At 61.9% G+C, this 16,420-nt stretch overlaps 2 protein-coding genes across 15 annotated transcripts in view; one reads left to right on the top strand and one right to left on the bottom strand.

The window, feature by feature from the left end:
• RFX1 (regulatory factor X1) overlaps positions 1–8,384 on the top strand; it is a 32,370-nt gene extending 23,986 nt beyond the window's left edge. For 13 of the 14 annotated variants that reach the window (XM_042928648.1, XM_042928646.1, XM_042928655.1 and 10 more), the window contains 12 exons: positions 1,629–1,810; positions 2,813–2,932; positions 3,022–3,137; positions 3,386–3,504; positions 3,594–3,703; positions 4,026–4,177; positions 4,266–4,363; positions 5,666–5,815; positions 5,898–6,106; positions 6,521–6,674; positions 6,764–6,809; positions 6,947–8,384. In XM_042928648.1, the coding sequence (XP_042784582.1) occupies positions 1,629–1,810; positions 2,813–2,932; positions 3,022–3,137; positions 3,386–3,504; positions 3,594–3,703; positions 4,026–4,177; positions 4,266–4,363; positions 5,666–5,815; positions 5,898–6,106; positions 6,521–6,674; positions 6,764–6,809; positions 6,947–7,116 (1,626 nt within the window). In that variant the 3' untranslated portion in view covers positions 7,117–8,384. The remainder of the gene's footprint in view (positions 1–1,628; positions 1,811–2,812; positions 2,933–3,021; positions 3,138–3,385; positions 3,505–3,593; positions 3,704–4,025; positions 4,178–4,265; positions 4,364–5,665; positions 5,816–5,897; positions 6,107–6,520; positions 6,675–6,763; positions 6,810–6,946) is intronic. The other variant, XM_042928650.1, reaches the window with a different exon arrangement.
• Positions 8,385–8,467: 83 nt separating this feature from the next.
• Positions 8,468–16,420, bottom strand: DCAF15 (DDB1 and CUL4 associated factor 15). Its single transcript, XM_042928664.1, has 13 exons — positions 16,260–16,420; positions 14,453–14,550; positions 14,225–14,360; positions 13,402–13,508; positions 13,187–13,326; positions 12,920–13,090; positions 10,529–10,963; positions 10,344–10,435; positions 10,119–10,247; positions 9,903–9,988; positions 9,587–9,691; positions 9,383–9,498; positions 8,468–8,992 (listed from the first exon to the last, which is right to left on the bottom strand). The coding sequence occupies exons 1-13, from the start codon at positions 16,389–16,391 to the stop codon at positions 8,937–8,939; spliced, it is 1,803 nt and encodes a 600-aa protein (XP_042784598.1). The 5' UTR covers positions 16,392–16,420; the 3' UTR covers positions 8,468–8,936.

Genomic DNA, 16,420 nt, shown 5'->3' with positions numbered 1-16,420 from the left:
GAGAGAGGGAGACAGAGGATCTGAAGCAGGCTCAGAGCTGTCAGCACAGAGCCTAACGCAGAGCTTAAACTCAAGAACCGTGAGATCATGACCTGAGCCGAAGTCAGGCGCTTCGCCCACCGAGCCACCCAGGTACCCCCGGGGGTCTGGAGCGATTTTAAATACCGCCCTTTGGGGGCGCCTGGGTGGCTCAGTCGGTTGAGCGTCCAACTTCGGTTCAGGTCGTGATCTCACCGTTCGTGAGTTCAAGCCCTACGTCGGGCTCTGTGCTGAGAGCTCTCGGAGCCTGGAGCCTGCTTCAGATTCCGTGTCTCCCTCTTTCTCTGCCCCTCCCCTCCCCTGCTCACTCTCTCTTCTCTCTCCTTCCAAAATAATAAACATTAAAAAAAGCTTTTTTTAAATTAAATAAATAAATACCGCCCTTTGACATAGCCACCCATCATGGACCACATAACCGAGACGGAAGCTTTCTCAGAAGGCAGGCTGAACCTCCCTTATAACCCCCCATGTAGCCCGGCTTCAGGTCTATGTTGTTCGAATGCTGGTTGTGACCCACCCAGCTGATTTCATGACCCTGTAACGGGTCCTTACCCGAAGTTTGCAGACACGCTTCACTAGAACGCTGCCGTCCTCTAGACATTCCCCATTGATAGAAGTATTCCCTCTGTGCTGTTCAATACAGAGGCCTCTGGCCACATGTGGCTATTGAGTGCCTAAGATGTGGCTGGGGTCACCAAGGAACTGAGTTGTTTGTTTTTCCTTACGCTACTTTGGTATAATTGTAGATTCATAGGAAGCCGCAAAAATAGTACAGGGAGACCCCTGTGGGCGACTCACCCAGGTTACCCCGCCCACTCAGATTACCCCACTAGTTACGTTTTACGTAACTACAGTACAGTATCCAGCCAGGAACCTGGCCTTGGTACAACGCGGGGGGGTCTACTTCTATCTTTTTATCACGGGTGTCCATTTGGAAAACCACCGCTACAATCACGATGCAGAACTGTTCCACTGCCACAAAGATCACCCTCCAACTACCCCTTATGGTAACCCCCGCCCTCCTCCCTCCCAACGTCTCTAACCCCCAGTAACCATGAATCTGTTCCCCATTTCTATAATGCTGTCATCTCGAGAATGTTCTATGAATCATACTCCACATGACCTTTTGACATTGGCCTTTTCCACTCAGTATAAATGAATTTAAATAGCTACGTGTGGTTGGAGGCAACTCTGTTGGACGGTGCAGTTCTAGAGAGTTCCATGAGATTTAGTTCCCACCGGTGATTATGCTACGATGTGACCTACAACGTGGTTGTCAGCGTCACAATTGGAAATGGGCACAGAGAGAAGGGACGCCTGGGTGGCTCAGTCAATCGAACCTCCACCTGCAGCTCGGGTCACGGTCTCAGGGTTCGTGAGTTCACTGCTGTTGGCACAGAGCCCGCTTTGGATCCTCTGTCCCCCTCACTTGGCCCCTCCCCTGCTTGTGCTCTCTCTCTCTCTCTCTGTCTCAAAAATAAATAAACATTAACAAAAGAAAAGAAAATAGGTACAGAGAACACTTCACAATGAGTATTCCAGAAACTAAAGCAGTGCCTCATGCTCTTCGGTCCCTGGTCCGGCCCCAGGTTCAGTGGCTCCTAGACAACTATGAGACGGCCGAGGGTGTGAGCCTGCCACGGAGCACCCTCTACTGCCACTACCTGCTGCACTGCCAGGAGCAGAAGCTGGAGCCCGTCAACGCCGCCTCCTTCGGCAAGCTCATCCGCTCCGTGTTCATGGGCCTGCGCACCCGACGGCTGGGCACCAGGTGGGCCGCCCACCCCCGACAGCCGCAAAGCCTGCCCCGTCTCCCAAGTTCTCCAGGGCCTCGGCTACCCCTGTCACGCCCTCGCTCACTGGCCCCTTCCTGTCACACCCACACATTCCCACCCCAGGGCCTTTGCACCAGCTACGCCTTCTCCTTCACGCACTCTTCCCCCGTATTCTTCCTCAAACGCCGCCTGGCCCCGTTAACTAAAACTGCAGCCTTCCCACCTCCCACCTCCCTGACTCCCCAGACCGCCCCCTTCCCCGCTTGCTTTTTCTCCTTACGGAGGAGCACCATCCAACATGACTCTGGGTTACTCCCTTCTCTTGTTTCTGATCTGGCTTCCCAATGCTAAAATGCAGGAGCTGCACACGGTTGGTGCTTAAATCAGGGCCTTCGAGTGCATTCATGTAGGGAGGAACGAGCCATCCCACGAACCCACTCTTCCCTTCTTCTCCTTTGCAACGCCCACACCTCCCTGGGGTGAGCCCTGCTCATCTCTCCGGTCCAGTTCCCAGCTTAGGCGTTGCCTCATTCGCTTGCACGTGCCTGACCGTCTCTCTGTGCCGCGGTTTCTTCTTCACCTGTCTGTGGAGGGTGCCAGGAGCACCCTTCAGGGGATAGGGCTGAGGAACACGGGCCTTTGTGCGTGCGGAGCGCTCAGGCCAGGGCCCGCGGTGTCCTTATAACTATTAGTCTACGAGTCCGTGCGGAGCTCCCGGCCCGTGCCAGTGTCAGGGGCCCAGGCGTGCCCTCCGATGCCGGCCCCGCCTTCCCAGAAGGCCGTTGGCACGTGGGGACCTCGCCTGACACCCACAGCCCCTGTCCTTCCCCAGCGCGGCGCCCGCTCGGCTCTGTGGAACACGGGTCTCGCCCCCGGGCTGTTCGTCCCCCAAGCAGAGAGGAGGCAGGGGTGACGGGAAGGGCCCAGGCGAACAATCGGAGCCCTCCACCCCCCCCACCCCGGGCGCAGCCTGGCCCTCACCCTCTGCCTCCCCCCAGGGGCAACTCCAAATACCACTACTACGGCCTGCGGATCAAGGCCAGCTCGCCCCTGCTGCGACTGATGGAGGACCAGCAGCACATGGCCATGCGGGGCCAGCCCTTCTCACAGAAGCAGAGGTAGCGGGAAGGGGCGGCCCCGCGCGGGCGGGGGGGGGGGGTGCAGGGCTTGCTGGCCTGTCTCAGGGCCCCAACCGCCCCCTCTGCAGGCTCAAGCCCCTCCAGAAGATGGAGGGCATGACGAACGGCGTGGCTGTGGGGCCGCAGCAGGCCGCGGGGCTGTCGGACATCAGCGCGCAGGTGCAGCAGTACCAGCAGTTTCTGGGTGAGAGTGTCCTGGCCCGCGGGGCGGGCTCTGGGGCAGGTCCGAGGCCTCCGGAGAGCATGCACATGGTTCCCTTGTCCCCCCGCCCCCGCTGCAGAGCCTCACCGTCCCCCACTGCCTGCGGGGGGGGGGGGCCCTGCTGGGGAGGAGGGTGATGACAACCTGATACGATCCCGGGGAGAGGCCTGGGGGGGGGGGTGCACGCAGGGAGAGGATAAAGGCCTCATGGTGTCTCCTCCCGCCTCCAGATGCCTCGAGGAGTCTCCCTGACTTCTCGGAGGTTGACCTCCAGGGCAAAGTGCTCCCCGAGGGCGTCGGGCCTGGGGACATCAAGGCCTTCCAGGTCCTGTACCGGGAACACTGTGAGGTAGGGCAGCCGGCTGGGTGGGCAGGGATGAGGGAAGGCCATGCTGCCCCACGCCCGCCCCGTCCCTGAGCATCCAGCCTCCCCAACAGGCCATTGTCGACGTCATGGTGAACCTGCAGTTCACCCTGGTGGAGACGCTGTGGAAAACCTTCTGGAGGTACAACCTCAGCCAGCCCAACGAGGCGCCTCCGCTGGCCGTGTGAGTCCCTCAGTGGGAGTGGGGAGGAGGGAAGGACGTGGGGCACTGTGTGAGTCAGCAGCACCCGGGGCCGGGGCAGCCAGACCTCGGCCATCACGTAGAAGGGGGGCATCTGCCCGAACCCCTGCAGTCTGGGGGGTGTACGTGGCCTTGTGACCCCCACCCCGGAGCGTGCCTGTGTGTCGGTCTGACGGCGCGGGGGGATAGCGCGCCTCGCCGGGCCGTCTCCTCCCCGCAGCGGGTGGGTGCCTGTGCCCGTCTGACCCCGGGGGCATCGGGGCCCGTGTCAGCCTGACCTCAGGGGCGGGGTGGGTGTCCACAGGCACGACGAGGCTGAGAAGCGGCTGCCCAAGGCCAGCCTGGTGCTCCTCTCCAAGTTTGAGCCAGTGCTGCAGTGGACCAAGCACTGTGACAATGTGCTGTACCAGGGCCTGGTGGAGATCCTCATCCCTGACGTGCTGCGGCCCATCCCCAGTGAGTGCGCCGCGGCCACACCCCCCCCCACCCTCCCGCCTCCCCCCTCCCCCCTGCGGTCCTGATACGCCCCCGCTGCCACCCACAGGTGCCTTGACCCAAGCGATCCGGAACTTTGCCAAGAGCCTGGAGAGCTGGCTCACCCACGCCATGGTGAACATCCCAGAGGAGATGCTGCGTGTGAAGGTGAGGGCGGGCCGAGCGGCCAGCCTGGGTGCACAGCCCAGCTCCTCCCTCCTGGCCATGGAACTGTGGGCTGGGGGCCTTGGTCTCCCCTCCCCGTTAGAGAGGCAGTTCCTGTTCCCTCAGAGTGAGCCTTGGGTGTTGTCTTTACAAACCGGCTTCCTCAGGTGCCCACTTCTGAAACGCAACCCCTTGGTGGTATTTTTGTACACGATCCAACATCTTAAAAAAATAAAAACCAAATGCAGCTTGAAGTTCTCTTCAGACGGTTTCAACAGGGGGGGAAAAAAGCACCATCTATAAGGTAACAGAATAATGGCCCTCTGCATCAATGCTGCACATTCACTGCTTAGATGTGAGGGATTAGATGCGACGTGCTTGCTCTTGAGCGAAAAAAGTAAAAGGAAGAAAAGGGTTGTTTTGTTGTCCTTAAAATGATAACAAGACAGTCGTACAGAACCGGACATCTGAAGCATCACCCCTGAGTGCACTGCACACTGGGGGGGGGGGGGGGGTGATGGGTGGAAAGAGTAGAAGCTGGATCCAGGGGGAAGCCCTTCAGAACTGGCAAGACTCATGTATTCATTCATTTATTCAGCATGCATTTATTGAGCACCTGCTGTGTGCCAGCACGGTTCTCAATGCTGGGAGCACAGCAATGACAAAGATGAACAAAACCCCACCCTCCCTGACACTCAAAGGAATAACAATCCAAGCAATGCCCTTTCTAGGCAGTGCCCTCAGAGTTTGTATTGTGTCCTTTAATTAAAAATAATAATAACACGGGGCACCTGGGTGGCTCAGTCGGTTGAGCTTCTGACTCTTGATTTTGGCTCAGGTCATGATCCCAGGGTTGTGGGATTGAGCCCCGTATCTGGCTCTGGGCTGAGCGTAGCACCTGCTTGGAATTCTCTCTCTCTCTCTCTCTCTCTCTCTCTCTCTCTCTCTCCCCCTCTCCCCCTCTCCCCCTCCCTCCCTCTGTCCCTCTCCCCTCTCTCCCCTGCTCATGTGCACAGTTTTTCTCTCTCGCTCAAATAAAATTTAAAAGAAAAGAAATAATCTGGTCAGACACATTGCATTGATTTTTTTTTTTTTTTTTTTTTTTTGGTCCCATACTTTGGGTGTCCACCCAAAGTTTGAAAATCCCAAACCCCTTGATTTCCCAACAAAAACGACAAGATACATCCCTCCCTTTCAGGAGAAAGAAAGGATCAGAGAAGTTGCAGTGTGTGGGGCAGGGGATGGCGGGGGTGGAGGTGGGTTCCACACAAGCCACAAGCCTCCCCCCCTCCCCCCGCCCCGCAGGTGGCGGCGGCCGGTGCCTTCGCGCAGACGCTGCGACGCTACACGTCGCTCAACCACTTGGCGCAGGCGGCGCGGGCAGTGCTGCAGAACACCGCGCAGATCAACCAGATGCTGAGCGACCTCAACCGCGTGGACTTCGCCAACGTGCAGGTGAGCGCGCGGCGGAGCCGGTGAGCGCGGGGCGGCCCCGGGGCGGTGGCTGAGCCGCGGGCACGTGCCCGCTGTATTGCAGGAGCAGGCCTCGTGGGTGTGCCGCTGCGAGGACCGCGTGGTGCAGCGTCTGGAGCAGGACTTCAAGGTGACCCTGCAGCAGCAGAACTCACTGGAGCAGTGGGCGGCCTGGCTGGACGGCGTCGTGAGCCAGGTGCTTAAGCCCTACCAGGGCAGCGCCGGCTTCCCCAAGGCCGCCAAGCTCTTCCTCCTTAAGTGGTCCTTCTACAGGTGCGCTCGGGCCCTGCGCGATCCGGGCGGGAAGGGGCGGGGTGGGAGGACCCTGATCTGAGGGCGGGGGCTTAGGGACGGCTCCTCCCCTCCGGGGGCGGGTCAGAATGGGATCACAGGAGGCCCCGCCTCCTCGGGGAATTTGGGACGGGAGAAGACCTCCCCCCCCCTCCCCGCCCCCGCCCCCGCCCCCGCCTTCCCTGGGGCTCAGGTGCCCTTTTACGAAGGCGGAGGCCCTGTTGGCGGTGGGCTGGGTGATGACCGTTTGCTGTCACTGACGGAAGCCCTTGGGGAGCCAGCGCGAGACCGGGCCCGGGTCGCCGGGCTTGCCGGCGCTTGGGGTCTTTGCGGTACTATACGGGGGCGAGAGGCGGGGCCGGGCCTGACGGTCTCCTCTCCCGCCGCCGCCTACAGCTCCATGGTGATCCGGGACCTGACCCTGCGCAGCGCTGCCAGCTTTGGGTCTTTCCACCTCATCCGGCTGCTCTACGACGAGTACATGTACTACCTGATCGAGCACCGCGTGGCCCAGGCCAAGGGCGAGACCCCCATCGCCGTCATGGGCGAGGTGCGCGCGGCGGGGCGCCCAGGGCGCGGGCGGGCCCCCCCCCCCCCACCCTTGGCGGGACCCTCACCCCTTGTCTTGCCTCCTTGCAGTTCGCCAACCTGACCACCTCGCTGAACCCCCTTGACCCGGACAAAGGTAGGCGGGGCGCGTCCCTACCCAGGGCCTGAGTCCAAGGGGCGGTGACCCAGAGGGATCGGGGCGGAGGAGGTGCCCACGGTGCTCTGGGGGTGCGGCCGCCACACGCTGAGCCGGACCTGCTCTGTGTGCCCCAGACGAGGAGGAGGAAGAGGAGGAGGAGAGCGAGGACGAGCTGCCACAGGACATCTCACTGGCGGCCGGCGGAGAGTCACCCGCGCTGGGCCCGGACGCCCTGGAGCCGCCGGCCAAGTTGGCAAGGACAGACACACGGGGCCTCTTCGTGCAGGCGCTGCCCTCCAGCTAAGCCCGCGGCCTCCCTCCACCCCGCCCCGCCCGCCCCCGCCGCCCACCCACGCCAGGGTCCCTCACAGCTTCTGTGGCTTCGCTGTCACCGTTCCAGCCTCGGCCAGGGCCGGGATGGGGGCCTCCAAGACAGGGAAGGCTAGGGGGTCCCCGCCCCCAGTGGGGCCGGCACCAATCACAGGGCCGGGGCGGAGCCGCAGCTGCAAACTGACACAAAAGACGTGCCTTAAGGAACCCGCCTCCGTGCCCAGGTGCCCCGTGGGACAGCCAGCTTGGCTCCTTGGCCTCCGAGGCCTCAGCATCTCCCTCTCCCATCCCAGGGGGCAAGCAGGCAGGCCCCCCCTCCCCTGTGGAACCGTTAACTTATTCAGCTCGCTGGCTTTGCACAGTCTGTCCTGGGCCCAACCCTGAGCCCCAGGTGGGCACAGGTGGGCGTCACCTGGGGACCCCCACTGTCAGCAGCAGCCCCGGGACCCCTCCCCCAGCAACCCCACCGCTCCCCACTCCTTGGTATAAGTGCAATTAAAGCCGTGGGTGTCGCATCTTCTCCAGAGCTGGGCCCTCCCTTGCCCCGCAGCCCTAGAGGGGGGCACTGCCTGGCCTGGTCGGGGGGGTAGGGTGGCCCGGGGGATGCCGCCTCCAGCTTCCAAAGAGCAGCAGGCGGGGCTGGGCGTGGGAGCCCCGAGGGGCCTGCTGCCGGCAGTGGGGTCCAGAAGTGCCCGCGCCCGTCCCGGCCCAGGCTGGGGGCTCTACTCCCTCAGATCCAAGACCCCAGTGTCCCAGGCCGCCCGCCTCTGGTTTGTAATGGAACCTCCGCGCTCCTCCTCTCCCAGGAGACTGTGCTTCTCCTCCGTGCAGTGCGCCCCGCCCCCCACACGACTATTGTGCGATTTTTGTGAGCCGCCCGAGCGGAGTTGGTAACTTGTTGGTTTTTTTCCAACCATCATGGCCTTATCTGTTCCGGTTTTCTCAGTGTCTTCAACCTGTGAGATAGATGTTTATGGCAAAAAGCAAAAAGCAAAAAAAAAAAAAAAAAAAAAAAAAAGGAAAAAAAAAGAAAAACCTGAACCTATTGTATAAAAATCACTATTTTGTGTGCTCCGCGTGCTACAGCTTTTGGGGTGGCCCACCCCCACCCCGTCCCCCCTGCCCTCGGGGCCTCCCCTCTCCTGGCCGTGAAAGTGTCCACGCGTGTGGTAGTCTAGTGTGCCGAGCTGTTTTCTACCTTTTTGTAGTCTTTCTTAAAACACAATAAATTCCGCTGTGATATTTGGCTACTGCTGACTCGAGGGGCCTCGGGGCTGGGGGCTCCAACTGGGCCCCGAGCGGCAGCAAAGGGAATTCAGTGAGGCTCAGAAATAAAACATTTATTACATGAAGAGGAATGACGGGCAGGGGGAGGGGATGGCCACGAGGTCTGCCACCTCAGGTGGGGGAGGCGGGGACGGGCAGGGCAGGGGAAAGGGGTCCATTCGGCCTCCCCGGGGGGCAACGTCCACACCTGTAGCCAAGGAAAGGGGCAGACGCGCAAAGAGCAAGGGCCTGTGCCCAGCGCGGGGTGAAGGTGGGCGCTTGAGGCTGGTGGGGCAGGGGGCTCCCTCCCTCTGCCCCTTCCCAACTTAAATAGGCATAAATAAGAAGCGTCCAGACTCTCAGGCCACCAGGGGCTGCCCCACCCAGCCCCCTTCCCCGCAGCCTAACACTAGCGCCGTCGTCAGTCGGTCACCGGTCGGCCGGCCAGCCGGGGAGAGGCTGCCAGGAAGGCGGCCAGCTCCCAGGCCGCGGAGGTAGTTGGAGTCAGTGCCCAGAGCGGCCGGGCCCTCACAGCACAATCCACGTGTACCTCTCGCTGTCTGCCAGAACCTTCAGCGAGCACCCTGCAGGGAAGGGGCAGAAGGGAGCCGTGGGGTCTCTGCGGGCCCAGGCTGTGGGAGGGGTCCGCCTCTTTCCCCGATCCGATTTGGGCCACACGAGGTTCCAGAAGGCAGTGAGCCTGCTGCGTTACCCTGCAGCCACCCGGCAAAGGTCTGCTGAACGAAGGACTGGCCGCGGTTCCCCGGGCGCCACGCCTGCCGGGTCCTCTCCTAGCCGGCCCCTCGCCTCGCCGGGCCTGCCCTCCTCCCCTCACCCCCATTCCACCGTGTCCAGTGGCACAGCCAGCGGACTCCTCCGCTCAGGAACACTGAGGAATCAGCACCCGCTCCAGGCCTGGCATGGCACCAGGGTAAGGACCTCAGTCCTGACCGCCGTCGGGTCACGGGGCCCACCTTTGTGCAGCGCCTCGTTGGTCATCCTGTTGACGTAGCGGCCGCTGCTCTCAGGCACCAGCCACTTCATGACCATGTCCACGCAGCTCTTGCGGTATGAACTCCAGACACTGCCGCTGAGGGCAAGGGGGCGAGGGCTCTCATCACCCAGGCCGCCCACCCCCGTCCCAGGCACCCCCCCCCCCGCCCCCAGTCCCACCTCACCTGGTCTGCCCCTTGACCTCGGTCAGGTCGCCTACACTGACTGTCACGAAGATGCCTGTGTTGAGGTCCCATGCCACTTTGAGGCTGGTGTGATAGGTCTTTGGTCTGCAGTGGGTGAGGAGCAAAGGAGAAAGGGACGGGACCAACGGGTCCCTCAGCTGGGACCCAGGCAACCCTGGGGGGCTTCTGTCTTTGGAACAGTAATGGAGTTTGGGGGGCAGGGGAAGTCTTCTCACATCCCCACTCGCCCGCTCCCCTGAAGTATCCGAGCGCGGCCCGCTGCTGGGCGGGGGCGAGGGGCATCCCGCTCACTCACCGGAGCTGGCCCTCCTCAGTGGGGGACGGGAACGCCAGGAGCAGCAGGCCGATGTTGATGAGGACTTGATTGGTTTCCGGGCAGACCTGGGGGGCAGGGGCGCGGGGGGGAGGGCAGGCAGTGGGACAGTGACAGTTATTGGGGGTGATGCCCAGAACAGAGAGGCCCTGGGCACCGCCCCCCCCCCCCCCCGCCCCGTTCCCTCCCTGGGCCCACCTCGAGGATGACAATGTCGTAGTCACTGAAGGAACAGAACTGGTGGGCCCAGGTGGCATCATGGCGGATGACCTCATTGATGACGTATTCGAAGTCCAGCGTGAGCTGCTCCACCGTCAGGTACTGACCCTGTGGGCAGCGGGCGGACGGCAAGACTGCATCAGCTGTCACCCCAGCAGGCTCCCCAGGGGCCGCCCCTAGGCCTGCCCCCCCACTGGCACCAACCTGGACGGCAGCCTGCTCCCTCATGGGCCGCAGATTGCGGCCACGGAGATCAGTCACCACAAAGGGCAAGGAGATCTTGTCATCCTCGAACTCTGAGGGGGCAGGAAGTGGGGGTAGGGGTGGTGGGAGGCCTGGCTGGCCTCCCATGCCTGGGGCCCTGCCCACCGGGTGGGTTCCCAGCTCACCATCTTCCGCTTCGGTCCCTTCGCTGGACCCCAGCACGTAATACAGCTTGGTGTAGTTGACGTAGCCGGGCTCAGGGGCTGGTGCCTCCGCCGCAGGGGGGCTGTCTCGGGGTATCACCTCCCCACAAGGGGCCAGGGGCTCTGAGGGCGGGCGGCAGCGACTGCCCGAGGGCCCCGGGCAGGGGGGCAGCCGGGCTTCCTCCGAGGTCCCACCCTTGGCCTCTCTGGCCCTGCGGAAGATGTCGGCCACAAACTCCTTGGCTTTGGCGATGGCGGGCGAGGGCTCAGGGGCCCCAGGGACCCGGGCGGGGGCTGTTTCGGGACAGGGACTGGGGAGGGTGGGGGGCACCTCAGGGCTCTGAGGCCCAGGGGGGCTGGGAGGGGCCGGAGGGGAGGTGGTGTGGTCATACAGGATTTGGCAGAAGTTGTTCTCGCCTGAAACGAAAACAGTGAAGGGGGGCGGGGGGGGGGGGGGGGGGAATGTCAATAAACAAGTTCAAATCTAGGGCACTGCAGACCTCCCTCATTGCCCGGGGGCAGGGCGGTGGGGGGTGGGGCGGGTGGTTCTTAGAAATCCACCTTGGGGACACCCTTCTAGAAGACTTCCCTATGCTGAAAGATCAGTTGAAAACACTCAGAAGGGGAAAAGGCCTTACATGCGCGTGCAAACACGTGCATAAACAATACCTTCAAGCTTTATTTCTGAGCATCTACCAGATGCCACACTGAGGACGTGAGGGAACGAGACGCAAAAATCCCTGCCCTTGGGGAGTTCACGGTTTACAGTGACAAAAGCTAAAAATCACCAAAGTCTGAAAATTTACTCCATAGCCCTCCATCCTCCCCAACGGGAGCCTGACTGACTTGGGCACACAGTGCCCATCTATGGGCACCATCAGGAATGTGGGCTCGCCACGGACAACCCCAGTGTGTTCAGGGAGGAGCACTGTGGCTGAGCCCTGGGCCCTGCCTGCACCACCTCCAAAGGACCCCCCCCCCACAATCAACACTGAGAGGGCGGGGGCTGTGTCCTCCCAGTTCAGAGACTGGGGAACGAGGCTCAGAGGGAAACTTGTCCAAGGGCACACTGCGTGACGATGTGAACCAAGGCACTCCTGTCCACCAGAGTGGACGACGGCCAAGTCAAAACTCCCCCTTTGTGTAAACAGTGTCCTATGGCGAGGTGTTAGACACGGGTGACGATGTCCCCCTCACCCCAGTGTGCACAAAGCTGAATCCTGTCCCACGTGACCCTTCCTACAGAGACCCATAGCCACAAGTACCGGGCGCAGGTATCAGCCTCAACGAGGCCTGGGTTCTGGAGAGGGCCCTGCCCACAGTGGCACAAGCAGCCAGGGAAGGAGGCCCCTGCGTGGGCCTGGGGACAGGACATCCTGGCCCTTGCTGGTTTGTGGCTTAATTGTATACATTTAATCCTTTTTTTATATCCACTCCACTCCCTCTCCCAGGGACAACCATTTTAATGTACTTAGTGGGTGTCTTCTTACTGACTCCATTCTTACGAAATCGGGACGTTAAGTGGTGTCATTGACATTACAGATCTCCTTGGTTTCTTTTGCGTTTGGATGGGTCTTCAAGGCATGCTCCACAGACACGCGTGCTGGGGCGCTCAGTGGACTGCCGATCCAAGGGAATCACTGCCTTGTCCTACCTCCCCGATCCCCAGGGATGGACGCCAGGTAGCCCCTACCACCAAAGCCTTGGACGTGCCCGGGCTCAGACCGGGCTGCGGTCACATTGTTGCCCTGTGGCCCTGAGGGTGCAGGTGAGGCCCCAGGGTCCCCCATCGCCGCCAGTGGTAACATCAACCAGCTTAACATTAGCTACTCTTAACATTAGCTACAAGGGACATCACCTTGTGACTTTCACTGGCGTTTTTTCCTATTCCCGAAGACATAAGATGGCCTTCTGTCTACCAACTGAAATTTTAAGTGACCGTTTCTGCTCGAAAAGGGCACTGCACTGTCCAGCATGGTAGCTGTGGCCACATGGGGCTACTTGAGCTCAACTAAAATTAAATAAAATTTAAAAGTCAGTTCTTGGGTCACTCAGCCGCTTCCAAGTGGCTACCGGTGGCGGCTGGAGCGGACACGGCAGATATAGACCATCACACCCCTACGGAAAGTTCTAGTGGACGGTGCCGGGGTGGAGCATGGCTAGCTTCGGATCCCGTACTCCTGCTGTCCAGCTGTGTGGCCTTGGACAAGGGACTCCACCTCTGCACACCCCGGCCTCCTCATCTGCCGTGGGGGGGGGGGGGGGGGGCAGTGACAGGACCACCCTCGGGGGGCCCGCTGGGCGGAGTCGGCAGGTCACGGGCTCTGAGGCTTACAGCCCGTGCTCGGCCCATCGTCGGGCCCGGGGGCCTACCTGCCGAGTGGACCGAGACCGCACAGGCCACCAGAGAGTAGCTGGTGTTGAGCAGCACCACCTGGTCCTTCTTGAGCTGGAAGGCAGGCTGGAAGGTGGGGAAGGGATAGACCACCTGGTACTTGGTGTGCAGCATGAAGCCGTGCCGCAGGCACTGCGCGCTGGGGTCGCCTGCAGCAACACAAGCCACCCAGGCTCACTCCCGGCCGCGGGGCGGGGCGGGGGGGGGGGGGGCAGCCCGCACCCCGAGGCCCCCAGCCCGCTCACCCGGGTGGGCCCGGCTGGCTTCCCGGCAGGCGGCGCAGCGGCCTGGCGACGGCACCGCCACGGTGCTGATGTAGATGTCTCGGTGGTTCTCGTCACTCATCATCATCATGTTCATGAGCATCCCATTGGCCGAGCGGGTGCTGGGGGCCGGCACACCTTCAGCGGCCTGGCCCACGCACCACCCTCGCCGGGCCTTCCCTGTCCCCGGGTCTTACTTGAAGCCGAAGACGATGACCTTGGAGGCATCGCTGGGCCACTCGCACACGGTCAGGTACAGGTCGCTGTAGATCTCCTCATCCTGGAAGAGCCGCACCTGCCGGACCTGAGCAGCACGGCCGGGGTCGGTATGGAGTCAGAGCAGGTAGGGTGGGGGGAGAGGGGGCCCAAGGCCGCACGATGCTGGCCTGGAATCCGAGCTGGGGCTGAGCTGGCAGGAGCGCCCTTTCTGGGGGGTGGGGGGGTGAGGGTGTGTGTGACTCCAGCCAGGGAGTCTAAGCAGCCCCTGTACCGTAGCCTGTGCCCTCCTGAGGACGGCAGGGGAAGCTACCCTCACAACTAGGGGAAGCAGGGAGGCGGCCTGGCACGGGAGGAAGCGGATAGAAGCCCTGCCTCACAAAAGGGGACCCTGCGAGACACATCGGTTCCAAGCCGGCTCCACCCTGAACCCTGTCCACCTCCCTGGGCTCACGTGTCAGCTGGTCTGACAGCACTCACCTGCTGGAATGGGGGGGTTCAAGGAGTCAAAGTCAGGGTTAAGCGAATGGGGTAGCAAAGCTAACGGCTCCCCCCTGGCCTGAGCCCGCCGTGTTCCGCAGGCTAGATGTTGAGCCGAACCTCACGAGGGTGCTGCTGTCTACCCGCTTTCAACTACGAAAACGGCAATCTCGTGTGGCTTGACCTCACACGTGGTAAGTCCTGACAACGACCTTAGGAGTACGATTTCTCTGCTTTACAAACAAGGAAACTGGGGCTCAGGGGTGCTGTGATCTGCGGGTCCTGCTGCTGGAAGGGACAGCCCGGCACCGGGCCCAGCCCTACCAGCTTGAGCTTGCTGTGCACGTTGAACTCCCACCAGTACAAATGGTAGATGTAGAAGGAGAAGTCGTCATCCCCGCTGCTGCTGGTGTAGGAAAGAACGTAACGGCCGCACTTGGAAAAGCCCAGGAAGATGTGTCTGTGGGGGTGGGGGCAGAATGGCCAGGTCAGGGCCAGCCTGCCACCCCACCCAGCCACCCCCCTGCTCGGCCCAGCCTCACGCAGCCTCACCCTGCGTAGAGAAAGTCCTCGTCCACAATGTTCTTGAGGGAGACGCAGACCCTGGGCGGCAGCTTCCGGAAGAGGCGAGGGGAGAGCTGCCCACTGATCTGGGGAAGGGGTGGCCCTGGCTCTTAAGGCACCATCGCCCCCCAGTCCCCTCACCTAAAGCAGAGTAGCACCCCCAAGTTCTCGCCCAGACACATAGCCGCCCCCCCCCCCCCCGCCAACTATGACGGTCAAGAGGGGTCCAAGCTCCAGAAGGTGGGAATAGCTGGGGAAGATGGCTCAGCTGGGCCTCATTTGAGCCTCGCTCTCCACGAGGGACCCATGCCACCCTCCCAGCCTCACACCTCTTCAGTCTCAGAGCCCCTCTTGCCCAAGCACCCAGGTCCTGAGGACCAGCACTGGCATCACCTCCTCCAGGAAGGTTCCCCAGTCAACCTTGGTCACACGGGGCCACACTGGCTGCCTTCCTAAAGGCTGTTTCCAGTGGGTGTCCTCCACCACTAAAGAGGCTTGACCAACTGCACTCACCTATTCCTCACCCACTAGCCTACACACAGGGTGCTCAGGGCCTTTGGGACAGCCCTGGCCTCAGGGACAGGTGAGGAGGCAGAAGGGTGGGGCTGACCAGTGACCTTCCAATTTCTGCCCAGTTCCCCCTTCTCAATTAACCTAGCCGCCTTCCAACCGACTCCCTCATCCCAAAAACTTCAAGGAAGAATTTGGGGGGGGGGGGGGGACAGGCAGGCACAAGCTGAGTGCTAGGGGATCAGAGCACCCGGGTCCTACAGCCCAATCTGAGTGAGATACTTGGCCTTGCCCTCAAGAGGTTACAGTCTGATGGGAAACAGCCCTATCTGGGGAGCTCTCTGGCACACTCTTCAAGGAGATCCCCGTCTGATGGAACAGCCCTGTTGGGGAGGCCCAGGCTGACGGGAGACACAATCCCAGTCCAGGGAGCTTCCAAGCTAAGGGTGGAGCCACAGACCAACCCAGGGAGCAACCAGGCTGAGGGTGGCGGCTATCCCTGCCCAAGGAACTCGTCAAAAGGAGGAGACACAGCCCTGCCCTCACAGAGTTCCCAACCTAATGGAGAAGGCACTCTCGCTACCCACAGGGAAACATTTCTGCCCAGGTTGCTGCTGACCTCACAGCAGATTCACATGTCTGCCCTCCCGGAGCTCCCAGACTGATGGGAGATAGATACGCCGACACATTGTAAGTTTACAGTCTGATGGAGAAGTCAGAGCCCTGCTCAGGAAGCTCCCAGTCGAGGGAGAAGACCAGGCTTTCTCCAGGAAGATCCCTCCCATTCGATGGGGGAGGCAGACACAGGTACAGGAACTCCCAGCTCCCGTGTGGTCAGAGCCGGGACAGAGAGAGGAACACCAGGCAGAGGAAGCCCAAAGCCGGTAGCAGGGGCTCTGCCAAGGGGGCGGAAAGGCTCCATAACGGAGGGGCCGTGGGAGCAGGGTTTTGAAAAACGAGTCTGACCCTGGATCGCCCCCTTTCTCCTTATTCCTCCAGCGACCCCCCTCCACCCAAGCTCTTTCCCGGCCACCTCCAGCAGCTCTTCCATCCAAGCCCCCTACCGCGGACCCCGCCCCCAGCCCACTCCATCCAAGCCCCCGTCCCAGCCCCCTCCATCCAAGTCCGCTCTCCTGGGCCCCGCCCAGCCCCCTTCCTCTGAGCCCCCTCCCCCGGGGCTCCGCCCCCAACCCCTCACCCCGCGAACTCCCTCCCTCCCTCCCTCCGCCTCCCTCGTCCCTTTTCCCCACCCTCCAGCGAGCTCTCCCCAGACTCCAGGCCTCACCTTGACCCGCTCCAGCTGCTTGAGGACGTGCTCCCGCCGCCGCCCCGCTGCCCGCTTCCCCCCGGCGCCCCCGGGGCCGCCGCCGCCGCTCCCGGCCCCGCTGTTCCGCTCCGATTTCGAGCTGGGCGCCATTTTCACCCCCTCCCTCCACTTCCGGAGCA

The sequence above is a fragment of the Panthera leo genome, chromosome A2 (genome assembly GCF_018350215.1).
Source record: "Panthera leo isolate Ple1 chromosome A2, P.leo_Ple1_pat1.1, whole genome shotgun sequence".
Classification (NCBI taxonomy): domain Eukaryota; kingdom Metazoa; phylum Chordata; class Mammalia; order Carnivora; family Felidae; genus Panthera; species Panthera leo.
Note: the sequence above shows the minus strand (reverse complement) of the source record. Positions and strands in the feature narration are given on the sequence as shown.

Coding starts and splice junctions, on each gene's coding strand:
- DCAF15 (XM_042928664.1), bottom strand. CDS start 16,391: ATGGCGCCCAGCTCGAAATCGGAGCGGAACAGCGGGGCCGGGAGCGGC. Junction 14,361..14,452: donor GAGGACTTTCTCTACGCAGG/GTGAGGCTGCGT, acceptor CCACCCCCACAG/ACACATCTTCCTGGGCTTTT. Junction 13,327..13,401: donor GTCATCGTCTTCGGCTTCAA/GTAAGACCCGGG, acceptor GCCGGCCCCCAG/CACCCGCTCGGCCAATGGGA.